The 14,364-nt window shown below is 41.4% G+C and overlaps 1 protein-coding gene across 8 annotated transcripts in view; it reads right to left on the reverse strand.

Annotated features, from left to right (window-relative positions):
• Positions 1–12,943, reverse strand: part of sfi1 (SFI1 centrin binding protein) — a 293,546-nt gene extending 280,603 nt beyond the window's left edge. For 6 of the 8 annotated variants that reach the window (XR_005460253.1, XR_005460252.1, XM_038793406.1 and 3 more), the window contains exons 1-7: positions 12,873–12,909; positions 12,268–12,396; positions 11,681–11,791; positions 9,534–9,704; positions 4,691–4,762; positions 2,860–2,970; positions 485–579 (exon numbers count right to left, since the gene is read on the reverse strand). Coding sequence is in view for 6 of the 8 variants with exons in the window: in XM_038793406.1 (XP_038649334.1) it covers positions 485–579; positions 2,860–2,970; positions 4,691–4,762; positions 9,534–9,704; positions 11,681–11,787 (556 nt within the window). In the remaining 2 variants the exon portion in view is untranslated. Of the gene's footprint in view, positions 1–484; positions 580–2,859; positions 2,971–4,690; positions 4,763–9,533; positions 9,705–11,680; positions 11,792–12,267; positions 12,397–12,699; positions 12,777–12,872 lie in introns of those variants that run through there. The other 2 variants (XM_038793413.1, XM_038793402.1) reach the window with 2 other exon arrangements.
• Positions 12,944–14,364: the final 1,421 nt, after the last annotated feature.

Raw genomic sequence — 14,364 nt, forward strand, 5'->3', positions numbered from 1 at the left:
CCTCCTAAAGATGAACTGAAAATGAAAATGAAAATGAAAACCGCTTATTGTCACGAGTAGGCTTCAATGAAGTTACTGTGAAAAGCCCCTAGTCGTCACATTCCGGCGCCTGTCCGGGGAGGCTGGTACGGGAATCGAACCGTGCTGCTGGCCTACTTGGTCTGCTTTAAAAGCCAGTGATTTAGCCCAGTGAGCTAAATCAGCCCCTGGTTTATGACCATTTGAACATAAGTAAAGACAAGTGTCATTAATCCAAAATTATTTTGACAGCAAATCATTAGTCGGCTGCGAGCATAGAGCAGTGCTGAAACTTCTTTATTGTTCACTCACTGGTTACTACAAGTACACAGCACCAAGATCTTGGGACTTGGTAGATTAGAAATGCTGGTCAGGTTCAGTTCAGAAGAAGCCAGTGCTATTTTGCATCTGAAAATGGAGGTTAACCAAGATTAACTCATTAATTGTGAGCATCTCCATCTCTTACCGTGTGAAGCAGCCATCCTGTATTTTGCTTTCTTCCTCTGCTGTTGAAGGATGTACATCTGCCAGGCTCTCCATGTTTGATTATATTTATGATACCTGTTAGGAGCAGGAATGTGGACATTACAGAAATGAATAGATCTTCATTCTGATGCATTTCACATCAACTTCTCTTGCGACCATTCTCACTTCTCATCTAAATACCAATCTGACTCATTCTGCAGCACATTTCCAGGTGGTGACTGAATTTTGCTACCTTGCAAGGTCAATATGCATAATGAACACGGATCTGCTGGCTATTCCAATGTGGCGTGGGGAGGGGAGGGAGGGAGGGGGGGAAACTAAAACAAATCCTATACTTTTCCAAAATCCACAAGCACTTTCCAAAAACCATGGCTGAGTACCCTCATAACCTCCTTCCCTGACCTGGGAGAGATCGGTTCACGTGATGCAGCACTTCTGCTGTGCTTGGCATGATGCTGGCTAACTCAGCTCAAAATGGAGAATGAAACCTGGAATGGTTATTTGCTACGTCAAGCTTTTATTACTTTAGTCATTCAACCATTTAATTCTGTACTTTAGAAAAGAACACTGTTGCCTTAGCAAGCCATTGTCAGACATCAAATACCAACTTATGCATGAAAGTGAAGTGTCATGAAATGAAAATACTGCTGTGTAGCCCCCAAATCATTTAAATCAATCTTTACAAAGAAATCTACATGCATGCATTTTAATCACCAGTTCATTTTGTCAGTTAAATGGTCGAAAGTCAATCAAGGGAATTTTCGAAAATTCATTCATGGGATATGGGTGTCGCTGGCTAAGTCAGTATTTATTTTCCATCGTTAGTTACCCTCGAAAGGTGGTAGTGAGCCACCTTCTTGAACCGCTGCAGTCCATATGGTGTAGGTAAACCCACAATGCTATTAGGAAGGTAGTTGCAGGATTTTGACCCAGTGACAATGAAGGAACAGTGATATATTCCCAAGTCCAGAAGGTGTGCAGCTTGGAGGGGAACCTTAATGTGTTGGCTGCCCTTGTCCCTCATGATGGTAGTGGTCATAGGTTTGGAATAATAATAATAATATTTATTGTCACAAGTAGGCTTACATTAACACTGCAGTGAAGTTACTGTGAAAATCTCCGAGTCGCCACACTGCAGCGCCTGTTTGGGTACATTGAGGGAGAATTCAGAATGTCCAAATCACTAAACAGCACGTCTTTTGGGACTTGTGGAAGGAAACTGGACCATCCAGAGTAAACCCAAGCAGACATGGGGAGAATGTGCAGACTCCGCAGTGACCCAAGCCAAAGATGCTGTCTAAGAAGTCTTGGTGAGTTCCTGCAGGGCATCTTGTAGATGATACATATGACTTCTACTGTGAGGTGGATCGACGATCGCGATAGCGAATGTTTGTGGATGGGTTGCCATTCAAGCGGGCTGTTCTGTCTGGATGTTGTCGAGCTTCTTAAATGTTGTTGGGGCTGCACTCATCAGGCAAGTGGAGAGTCGATAGTGGATAGGCTTTGGGGAGTCAGGATGAGAGTTACGCACTGCAGGATTCCTCACCTTTGACCTGCTCTTGTAGCCACATATTCATATGGATAGTCCAGTTCAGTTCCTAGTCAACAGTACCCCCCAGGGTGTTGGTAGCAGGCTGCACCACAGCGGTATTAAACTTAACTTTTAAAATAATGTACAGTATACTACACAAAGCACATTAGGACAATTATATTACTTAAAGAACCAAGTACATCAAGTCAGATGATCTCAGGCTCTGCTACTCTCCTCATTAGCCAAGGGGCAATTTAGCCAAGCCACCTAACCAGCACATCTTTTGACTGTGGGAGGAAACCAGAGCATCCAGAGGAAACCCATGCAAACAAGGAGAGAACTTGCAAACTCCATATAGACAGTCAAAAAAGGCCAGAATCGAATCCAGGGCCCTGGCGCTGTGAGGCAGCAATGTCACTCTGGGCAGCACAGTGGTGCAGTGGGTTAGCCCTGCTGCCTCATGGCGCCGAGGTCCCAGGTTCGATCCCGGCTCTGGGTCACTGTCGGTGTGGAGTTTGCACATTCTCCCCGTGTTTGCATGGGTTTTGCCCCCACAACCCAAAGATGTGCAGTCTAGGTGGATTGGCCATGCTAAATTGCCCCTTAATTGGAAACAAAATGAATTGGGTACTCTAAATTTATATATTTTTTAAATGTTTTAAATGTAAAAAAAAGCAACGTCACTCTGTGGCTTCGACAGAAAGACAGGACTGGCAATATCATTGATATTTTTCTGCTATTTGGGGGGAGGTATTTAAGGAATGTTTAGCACTTGAGAGACTGTGTCCTAACCAGGGTGGAGGAAGAGAATAAAAAACAGCTACCTGTAGTGGCAGTCCGCTCGAACCATCAGTTTCCATTCTATCCGCACACTCCACCATTGCTCCTTCCATTCATCAAATGCTTTGCTCACCAGTGCATGACAGTAGTGGGATCTGGCAAAGGGAAATACAGGCATTTTGAAAAAGTAGTATCTTTTAATGGCTGATGGAAGTTTCATTCCAAATAAGTTTATTAAAAGTTAAGTGGCTTTATAAAAGCGCTGCATAAGAGTAACAAGACATCCTGACTTTTATATGTCAATTCCCTTACAAAACAACATTGACATACCATTTGCCTTCTTAATGCTTTTCACAATTGCTTTTCCCTGGAAGCAAACCCATCTTTTCTTTTTCTTTATAAATTTAGAGTACCCAATTATTTTTTTCCAATTAAGGGGCAATTTTTTTTTTTAAATAAACAATTTTATTGAGGTAGTTTTTGGCTTTATAAACAGTTACAGACATCATCAGAAAGAAAGCAAAAAAAGACAAAAATGTGCAAACATCCATGTACTTTCAATACTTCAATCATAACATATTGCACAAGCCCGCTCCTCTCCCACCAGTACTAATCAAGGGGCAATTTAGCAGGACCAATCCACTTGACCTGCACATCTTTGGGTTGTGGGGGTGACACCCACACAGATATGGGGAGAATGTGCAAACTCCACACAGACAGTGACCCAGGGCTGGAATTCAAAGCCGGGTCCTTAGTGCCACCAGTGCTAACCACTGCGCCACATGCTGTTCCAGTCTTTTATTTGTATCTTTATTGTTTTGTTAATTTGCATTGCTCCTTCTAATGACTGGTGAATGTACGCATATCTTTGCTCCTGTACTCTAATCACACTCTTATTTTTCAAAAATTACATGACTTCCTTAACTCTCCAATTAAAATGCATCAAATCTGTGTTGACTATTTTTCATTATTTTCAGTTTCTTGTTGTCTCAATAGCCACATGATTCCATGCCCAAAAATCACCATGGAAGCAAATAACTTTATCTGCTCTTCTCGTGATAATACTGAGCCTGTACCTCATCCAACCAGCAAATTAGTGAACACCTGATGAACACCAATGCAAAGGCAATTCTGGTTTTGCAGAGAGGACACAAGCGAGGCTGACTACATTATTAAACCCCAGTCTAAATGCTGTGACACCATACCAACATCCAGCTACACAATGAATTTCAAATTCAGCATTTCATCTGGCCTGATCTTTAAACAAAACAAATTTAATTTAAAAACACTGGTGTTGGTGGCACATTGGCTCAAGCCCCACATGTGTAACGAGATGAATCATTCAGCCACTGGTATAAAGGGGAGTCATGGGTGGAATGGGACATTGGATGCAATCATCACACCTCTTGCCTGCATCAAGTTTCACAGCAGTAGAATGTTAGCCTGGAAGCAGCTCATTTGCCTTAATGGATATGGAAAGGAGAAAAATACTTCAAAAAGTCATGAACATTCCAGTGGCTCAGATGGTTGCTCAGATGTAACTAAGCCACATTGGGTAATCCTGGATTTGAAATGTGGTCTGTGTTGAGTTTGTTGATTTCAGCTCGGGCAGTAGCTGACAAATAACAACAGGGTCCAGTAATCCTGGCTGTGGCCCAAGCAACAGTTCCAAAACTGATTACTAACACCTCCGGCAAACCCCACCACAGAACCCCTCAAGACAAACTTTATTTTTTCTAACCTGAGAAACTCTGCCAGGTCACTCAAGATACAGTTTTTAAACGCAGCATCAATTCAGAATGAGGGTCTCTGCATGCAAACTAACATCTGCACCCATCTTCAAAAAACATGGAAGAAAACGAAATGGTACCTCACCTAGCTTTGGATGGAAGGAGTCTCCCAAATGTCTTCCATATCCACAAATGCAGAAACTTCCGTGCAAGGTGCCTGGGTTAATGAGACAGTGTTACCAATCAATACAGTTTCCTTAAAAGGTCACGAACGTTAAATTCTTCAAGTAAAAATATTTGGACAAAATATAGATCTGGGTTGACCCAACTTGACTTGAAATAACTTGAAGCATTAGCTAAATATCTGTACATGATGCTGGGATACCAATTTGTGAGGTTTCAGCCTTCATGAAAGCACTGCAATGTCTTCCAATTCCCCATCTTAGGCCAGAAAGGGAGTGAAATTCAAATCTCTTGGCACATTTCTATTGTACCATTCTTTAAAGACAACAAAGCTCCATCTGTTTGAGACAAGCTCATCAGAGTCTCCTGGACACTTAACTTGCTGATGATACAAACTTAAGTGGAAATATAAGATGTAAGGAGCGTAGAGAAAGGCTGCAAAGAGATAGAGACAGGTTAAATGAGTGGGCAGCAAAATGGAGTATTATGTGGGGAGTGTGTGGGTTTTCACTTTAATCCTAAAACTAGAATATTTTTCATAGGCGTGAAACATTGGTGCTCTGGGGAATCTGGGTGTGTTCGCACAAGAGACACAGTCAGCACGAAATGAAATGAAATGAAAATCGCTTATTGTCACGAGTAGGCTTCAATGAAGTTACTGTGAAAAGCCCCTAGTCGCCACATTCCGGCGCCTGTCCGGGGAGGCTGGTACGGGAATCGAACCGTGCTGCTGGCCTGCTTTAAAAGCCAGCGATTTAGCCCAGTGAGCTAAACCAGCCCCATGCAGGTTCAGCAGGCAATTAGGAAGGCAACGGGAGAGCAGCACGGTCGTGCTGTGGTTAACACTGCTGCCTCACAGCACTGAGTACCGGGTTCAATCCTGGCCCCAGGTCCATGTGGAATTTACACATTCTCCCCGTGTCTGCGTGGGTCTCACCCCCACAACCCAAAAGGATGTGCAGGATGGGTGACTTGGCCACACTAAATTACCTTTTAATTGGACAAAAAAAGAAGTTGATACCCTAAATTTAAAAGAAGGAGGCAAATGGCATGTTGGACTTTACTGCAAGGGGATTAGAGTACTGGGATAAATAGGTCTTGCTACAATTGCATAGGGCTTTGGTAAGGCCTGTTAGGGAAATGGCTACAGTGAATTGGAGATGAAATCAAAATACATATATACAAACATACATAGAAAATAGAAGCAGGAGGAGGCCATTTGGCCCTTCATGCCTGCTCCGCCGTTCATTATGAACGTGGCAAATAACAGACAATTAACAGGACTAGCAGGTATCTAGAGGAATAATGAGATGTGATTTGCATAGTAACAAGATTAGCAGGCATCTATAGACATGGTGGTGCTAATGGCCATATCAGAAACATTGTTTACCAGAGATCAGTGGGGCTATACAAATGATAACTTCTAAAGTGTAAGAGATGTAGAAGGTTGAATCCACAGGGTGAAACATCAAAGAGATTGAACAGTGTAACTGCTGGCACCCACATTAGTGAGCAGGCTAGTTCTCCATCCAATAATTAGACAGGAAAATTCATCTATGATCCGACCACAGAGGCCTGATCCATCCAATGTTCAGAGCCACGGCAGATTGCCGATATTCTCCCCTGAAAACCCCAGTTTTGTGCCTTTGCTAAACCAGGAAGAGATGTTTTCCCAGATTAGGTCACCAAAGTGGCATTGTGGGGTAATTATTAACTGGATTTGACCTATAAGTCAAAATGGAAAATGGGTGTCTCAGCGAGTTCAGGGAATATGGATATATTTAGGGAACAAGAGATAGCTTAAGTTAAAACGGTGTGTTTAGTTATTCATATATTTAAGTGTCATAGAGTATATTATACTTTTACTGTGTGTTTTTTCTTTTACTTCAATAAATATTCTTTATAAATTGTTCACACAACGACTGGACTGGCTCCTCATTGGGTTGTACATTGTTCCAAACAAATATATACCACTAAGAAACAGTGTTTCAAGTTATCTTTCAGCTTTTGAGACACACTCACAGGTAACATCAGTGGGGTTCTTAACAGACCACATCTGGAACAGTAGATGCAAATTTGGTCCTCATATTTAAGGAATGGTAAGCTTGCATTGGAGGCAGCACAACAAAGATTAACAAGATTGGTTTAATGGAATGATGGGGTGAAAGGGTTGTCCTATGATGAGAGACTGTGTAAATTGGGCTTCTGGTCTCTGAAGCTTAGAAAAATGGGAGGTGATTTCATTGAAACATACAAGATTCTGAAATGGTTTGATGGGAAGACACGGAGGGAGTTTGACCTGGTTGGGGAATTGAAATTGCAGGGACACAGTCTCAAGAGATGGAGTTTGATAATGTAGGACTGAAATTAGGTCAAATTTCTTCATTCAAAGGATTATGAATTCTCTTCCCTATCATTGAATATATTTAAGGCTGTGTGGCGGAGCAGATGTGACCGGCCATATGTCTCCTACCATGTTCTTGTGATCCATTAGATGTTTAGAGCACTGCGAGTACACCCCATTAACTATGTGCCATGACCCACATGCATGCGTGACACACACACACACACACAGCCAAAGTTGGGACGTTTCCACCCAATTACAATGCATAGCATGGAAATTTATAACCTGATACTTGATCATTCAGGATGGTTTGCACTTAGGTCTAAAATTCTCACTCTGCCATATTTTTTTTTTAAATTTAGATTACCCAATTATTTTTTCCAATTAAGGGGCAATTTAGTGTGGCCAATCCACCTACTCTGCACATTTTTGGGTTGTGGGGGCGAAACCCACGCAGACACGGGGAGAATGTGCAAACTCCACACGGACAGTGACCCAGAGCCGGGATCGAACCTGGGACCTCAGCGCCGTGATGCAGCTGTGCTAACCACTAGGCCACCATGTTCACTCTGCCGTATTGAGCAAGATTGATGCACAACATTTCAAATTTGATGGCAAAATTTTAGAATTTGAACAAGTCAGTGCTTCTTGAAACCTTGAGCACCCAGCGCAATAACAACTATGTTTTATACTTGAAACGTATTGCATAGAATGGATGTTATACAACAAAGCAAATCACAGGGACTTTCTATCATATTTTAACATGGATATATGAAATGTAGGAACTGATTCCCTATTCTTCAATATATGTGTCATAAAATCTGTGTAACCAGATAGTTGGCCCTTTTATTAAAGTCCTGCGCAATCAGAATTTAGAAAGAAAGGCTCTTTAGGCTAATGCATTTCAGCCAATGCAATCATGTCCAGTTTGTAAATGATAGAGCTTTGTGTAGGATACAGTTGATTACAATGCCAACAGAAACCAGGCCAATATGCCTTCCTCATGTCTTGGTTACACAACTCATTCGGTATTTGCTTTTCAGAAATTTATACATTGGTTATGGTTAAAATTCAAATTCTGATTATTGCATAGATCAACAAAGATTACATCATAAAACAAGATCATTCGGCTAGAGCTCTAGCATTTAGGCCCAATCTAATTTTCTTTTCATCTCTCTGCTTTTCCAAACAGGCCCCTTCTTCAAGTGTTTATCTAATCCCTCAAAGATAGCATTAGCAACATGAGATAATGTATTCATGCCTCCTTGTCACTAATTCAACCAACTGAAAGGAAATAAATTACCTTTCAAACCTCCTGGAACCTCTTCCATTCCCGGAAATTCAGTGTCAAAGTGTGTGCTCTAAACATGACCTGGCTAATTTATATCCATTTGACATTAAGATTGGAGTGAAATATTTTATCTGGAATATGTGTAACAAAATCACAACCCATTTACAATTTCAATACAGTTTGCAGAAAATCTGCTGCTATGGTCAACAATTGGATGTAGCAGGAAAATTAGAATATCTCTCCCTTCCTATAATTGAGAAAACTAGATTAAGAGCCAAGAACATGGGTCACCAGCCAAGCTGAAAAGAATAAATAAGAATTCAGGTGAGTCGAAGATCATCGGTGTTAAAATCCTGTGGGCTTCGGGAGGAAAGGTAAACAGAGAACGATAAGGAGTCCAACAGTTCCGAGGCCCCAGAAAAGGACAAGTAGGACTTGCAATGGGTCTTCAATTCAACTGTGACAGTGTTGAGAGAAGAAATGTTAAAAAAACAACTGTTTACTGGAGGTTCTCCATTACAATTGGAAGTATTTCTCCAGACCGTAGACACTAAAGACATCAGGGGAAATGGAGAGTGAGCAGGGAGTATGGCATTGAGATAGAGGATCAGCCACAATCATATTGAATGGCAGGCTCGGTGGGCCAAATGTCCTACTCCTACTTACTTGGTTTCCATGTATTTTCATGGTAAAACCTTCTTCCAGGAGTTAATTTAGATTCACTTTCGGTGAAAAATTGATCAGGTTTGAAAAACAATTTCACCTGGTTGGTATAAAGAACTACTTCAGATCGCATTTCTTGCACATTTAAAGACTAGAATTCATCCACTGATTAAGGCAAAATAAAAAAGGCTCAAAGTGCAACAAAATCCATGAAACAGGCTCGGATAACCAGAATTGGTACAATAATGGAAGCAAATTTAAAACAGAAATATCAGGAACAAATTCTTTACACATAATGAGACATGTTTGCCATAATGTACCCAGTAAAAGGCTAAAGGCAAAAAGATGGTCTTTTGAATAACTCCAGTCATATTTCAAATAGCCCAAATAATCTTTTCTCATTCTGACTTTTTTCAAATTTGTTTGCATAAACGATGTTTTGGATAAAATATTGGGCCTCAAAGGTGGAACAGCAGTCTTTCAGTATTCACTAACTGCAAACATTACCTGATGCGAAGTTCCTTCAATCGCCCGCCTCTGTTCCAGTTATAATTCACTCGGTAAGGAATCAAGCTCTTTTTGACACAATGTACATTAGTCCCACTGTGCTTTATGGAATGTCCCCGAAATGTACTTTTGGGAAGCTGGGTATTCACTTGCGGGTGAACCCTCGCAGCACTGGGGGAACAAAAGAGAGAGTAGTGCTAATCTTACAGAAACGTAACAAGTAACTTCACAACTAATCTCCAGAAGCATAGCAGTCAACATGAAACTGAACCAACCATTTTTAGTTATTTCTCAGCCAAAATCACCTACAGGCAATGAATCGCTTCAGGTCTCTGTCAAAAATGTTTACCAACAGGGTAAATTACCTCAGGTCACATATTTTTAAAAATTCTTTCATGGGAGTGGCCATTGCTGACAAGACCAATATTTGTTACCCATTCCTTCTTGAACCACAGCAGTCCTTGTAGCCATTTGGTACAAATGAGCGGCTTGCTAGGCCATTTCAGAGGTCAGTTAACAGTAAACCACAAAGCTATGGGTCTGAAGCCACATGTAGGCCAGAAGAGGACATTAGTGAAATAGATGGGTTTTAACAATAATTGATGATGGGGATCAGCACTCAGACAAGCCTTCAATTCAAGGTTTTTATCAATTAACTGAATTTATTGCATCTAAATTCCACCAGCTGCCGTGGTGGGATTCAAAACAGTGTCCCCAAGGCATTATTTTGGGCCTCTGGACCACTCGTACTGTAACATTACCACTGGGTCATGATCACCCTTTGCTGGTTCACACCTATACAAGTAAAAGTACAACAGCAAAATTCAGGGGTGGGGTTGGGTGGTGCCATTGATTATACACTGTCCTTTTCCTCCGATCATAATCTACGTTTAACTGCCTGAATTTCATCTCTATTGTTTCCAAAGAAACATCAGAGCAGGAATAGGGCATTCAGCCTATCAATCCTGTTCTGAGGAAACCCATGCACTCACCCAGAGGAAATCCATGCAGATACGGGTTTGAAGGGTAGAACGTGCAAACTCCACGCAGATGGTCATCAAAGACCAGAATCGATCCTGGGTCCCTGGCACTGAGACAGCAGTGCTAACCACTGTGCCACCCTCTCAAGAGTACAAGAGTTGGATCACAAATTCTTGATTAGTTTCATATCCTTCAAGGAAAATCAAAGTTGGATTTCTTGCAATCCTTAATAGATAGCACTTCTGGCCTCAGTAACATGAATGGATGCTCAGGTACTTCTGTGAGCAGAATACATCCAAGTAAACCTCAAATCGCCACCACACAATGGACACATTTGTCTGGTTATAACGCAAATTACATTCACCAGAATGTAGTCAAACATTCCCAAGTCTTTGGAATTGCTGTCGACGATAACAGCAAAATTCCAGGCTGTGTGGCCGATATCAAAGATTTGGCTGCGAACTCTACATGTTCGTGAAAGCTATTCCCTGTACCCCTGTTCAAAACCAGACAAGGTGCTCAGCAATTGGCAAGTGAACATTAATGACAAATAGGTTTATCGTCAAAGATCCAATGGCAACCCTCAGATATCTGTTTGAAACGAAGCAAATTAATTATTCCTCCGCTGCAACACCACAGAACTAAGTAAAAGTGCATCCCAGGAGCCAAGAAACAGCAGAGTTCAAGTACTGTTCCCAGCTCAATCCTCCAAGGGAAGTAAAATAACCACACTACATTCTATACAGTATTAAGGACCTGGATGACAGACCTTTTCCCTAGATTTCAGCGAGCATCAACACAACTGACAGCCCAACACCCAGGCCAGGAGTCACAAGAATACAGAACAAAACACAGGAGATCTAGATTTTAAAGACCGACCAGCTAGAATAGGCCAGTAGCCATCTCAAGTTTTATGCAAAACACTATCACCAACCTACTACTCAAACATCAACACTGATAGCTAAATTGCACACTGATTGAGGGAACAGATCACACAAAAATGTCCAAACAAAAAAAATCAACTCATGCATCAACTCATGCATCTCACATGTGCCACACAGATACACATAAATTGTGTCCTGCTTTGCTGTAATCATTCTATAATTCTATTATCCCCGTGAGTCATTGGACTGAACTGTCTCCTGCATCTTTTTTCTAAAGCTTACCTTTGATGATCTTTCTTCAACAAGTGATCATCTTTCTTCATTCTTAAGTCCTTTCTGATTGGAATCTTCGCAGAACTTGAAGTAATTTTATTTATCTTTTGATCCATTTGACTGCACATGCGAGGGAAACAATATCAACATGAAGCATCAACCATCCTGGAATAAGATCACTTATGTTTCTTTCAAGCAATTCTTCACCAAAAGTCTCTGGGTTTGACAACATATGAAGTACAGAAGTAGCCACGGTGATTGGCCGTGACAGTATTCTCAAAGGATCTGCATTAATGATTTGTTATTAGAATTATAGAAAAAAAAGAAAATGAGAACTGACATGACAGCACAGTGGCACAGTGGTTAGCATTGCTGCCTACGGCGCTGAGGACCCGGGTTCGAATCCCGGCCCTGGGTCACTGTCTGTGTGGAGTTTGCACATTCTCCCCGTGTCTGCGTGGGTTTCACCCCCACAACCCAAAGATGTGCAGGATAGGTAGATTGGTCACTCTAAATTGCCCCTTAATTGGAAAAAATAATTGGGTACTCTAAATTTATTTTAAAAAAGAATTATAGGAAGTAGCTGTCAGCTTTACCAGTGTTTGGAGGGATGTAATAGGAATATTCCAGACAATGCAGATGGGTAGCTTATTTCCTTTGTTTCATTGCTGTTGCGTCTGTCCTTCAGATTGCTAAATTCCCTGCCACTGAAGCTCTTGGGACTGCTGTAAAAAAGGTTCAAATAAACATTTTGCATAAATCATTGGCTTCCCAGTTATAACTCGCAACTGCCTTAATACAGATATCATTTTAAAGCTGCATCACCTTCATAGGAAAAGAACATTTGTAAACCTCCGGATACAAACACATGTGTAATTTTCTGAAAGACATCACCCCATCACATGCCTGTTTAACTCCTGTGACAACAATGACCAACATGTGCCCGGGTGGAGGAATAGGGAATGTGGGGTGGAGGGGGGTTGCAGTTAAGGCAAAACAACAATTACCAAAGAACCAAATTGTCCTACCTGAGGCCTAAGCGTGGGAACCTCTGTCTGACTCATTCACCCGTCCCCCTCATTCTTCCACCCTCCGTCATCTTCCCTCATCCTCCCTTCCTCCCACAATCTCCCTCCCTCATTCTCTCTCTCTGTCATCGATCCTGGCTCCCACTCTTCCTAAGTCATTTTCTCTCACTCACCGCACTGCTGGCCGCCATTTCTCCCGCTCCCAGCAGACAGCGCGCGCTGCCTTATCTCCATGGCAACCGGACGCCGGAAGCCTCCGAGTGGGAGACAAGCTGGAGCCAAATGGGAATAACAGACAGTCAGGAATGTCCCCAATATCACCCTGACTTGTGTGCCATCCGTGTTTTAAAACCTATTTATAGCTGTGAAAATTTCATTGATAAATGATGCTTCTTCAGTTTATAACAGTCTAATTTAATCTTCTCCTTGTGCTGTTCTCAAGCTTTCTCCGTCACCAACTACCCAGAAATCACTCAGGTCTGATTTAAATACAGAGAAGTGGTGGTGCCCTCTCGTGTTTGAATTACACAAAGAAGTAATCATTAACCCTTCATTAACCTGACTAAAGGTGCCATGGGAAGGGAATGCAGACAAAAGCTTAAATGAAAAGTCCAAAATATACAGTTGCCAACGTATCAGATTAATCACCATCTCTCGGATCAAAATGTTAATGGGAAAAAGTATATTTCAGAAAATGAATTTTTATCAGGTCAAAAAGACCTTTGTCTTTTCGTTCAGGAATCTAGCCAACCATGCACATGTCTATCTCTCAAAATAAGGAAGGAGGGAGGAAGGAGCAGTGCTCCGAAAGCTAGTGTTTGAAACAAACCTGTTGGACTTTAGCTGGTGTTGTAAGACTTCTTACTGTGCTCACCCCAGTCCAATGCCGGCATCTCCACATCTCAAAAGAAGGGCTATCGGAGGACAGCACAGTTAAATAGCATTACCCCTTAATTGGAAAAAATGAATTGGGTACTCTAAAAAAAATTTTAAATAAGGGATATTAGAACCGTGAACTTCTTGATCAATAATCCTTTTTGTTCGTGTGAAAGATACATAGCCAGAGGCATGTTATACTGTATTACTCTTGGTGGTAATATGTTGTGTTCTTTGTATTTTCTTCCAGAATGTTCTGATGTGTTGATGACAAAGAATCCACCTATCATTAGATTGAAACAAAACTAATTTATTGTAAAACTATTAATTGAATGAAGTTTGCGCACTCTACTGAGCTACAGTTAATAATAAAGTAATATTGAATCTGTCTATCAGTACTCAATAATCTAAATAGTCACTAACTATACTATGATCTAACCTCATGTTAATTCTTGTCTAATTTAATCTTCTCCTTGTGCTGTTCTCAAGCTTTCTCCTTCACCAACTACCCAGAAATCACTCAGGTTGATTTAAATACAGAGAAGTGATGGTGCCCTCTAGTGTTTGAATTACACAAAGAAGTAATCATTAACCCTTCACTAACCTGACTATATACATATTATTACAAGGCAGACTTACACTTTTTGGGGCCTGCCGTTCTTCCTCTTTGCGGGACTCCTATGTTATGCCCCTGAGAGTCGGGTTGCGCCTGCATCTGGTCCCCTTAATGACCTGAGCTTGCAGGTCTGTTAGTGGTGGCTCACTGGCTGTTGCTACTGGCTTTCTGGC

The sequence above is a fragment of the Scyliorhinus canicula genome, chromosome 1, assembly GCF_902713615.1.
Source record: "Scyliorhinus canicula chromosome 1, sScyCan1.1, whole genome shotgun sequence".
NCBI lineage: Eukaryota > Metazoa > Chordata > Chondrichthyes > Carcharhiniformes > Scyliorhinidae > Scyliorhinus > Scyliorhinus canicula.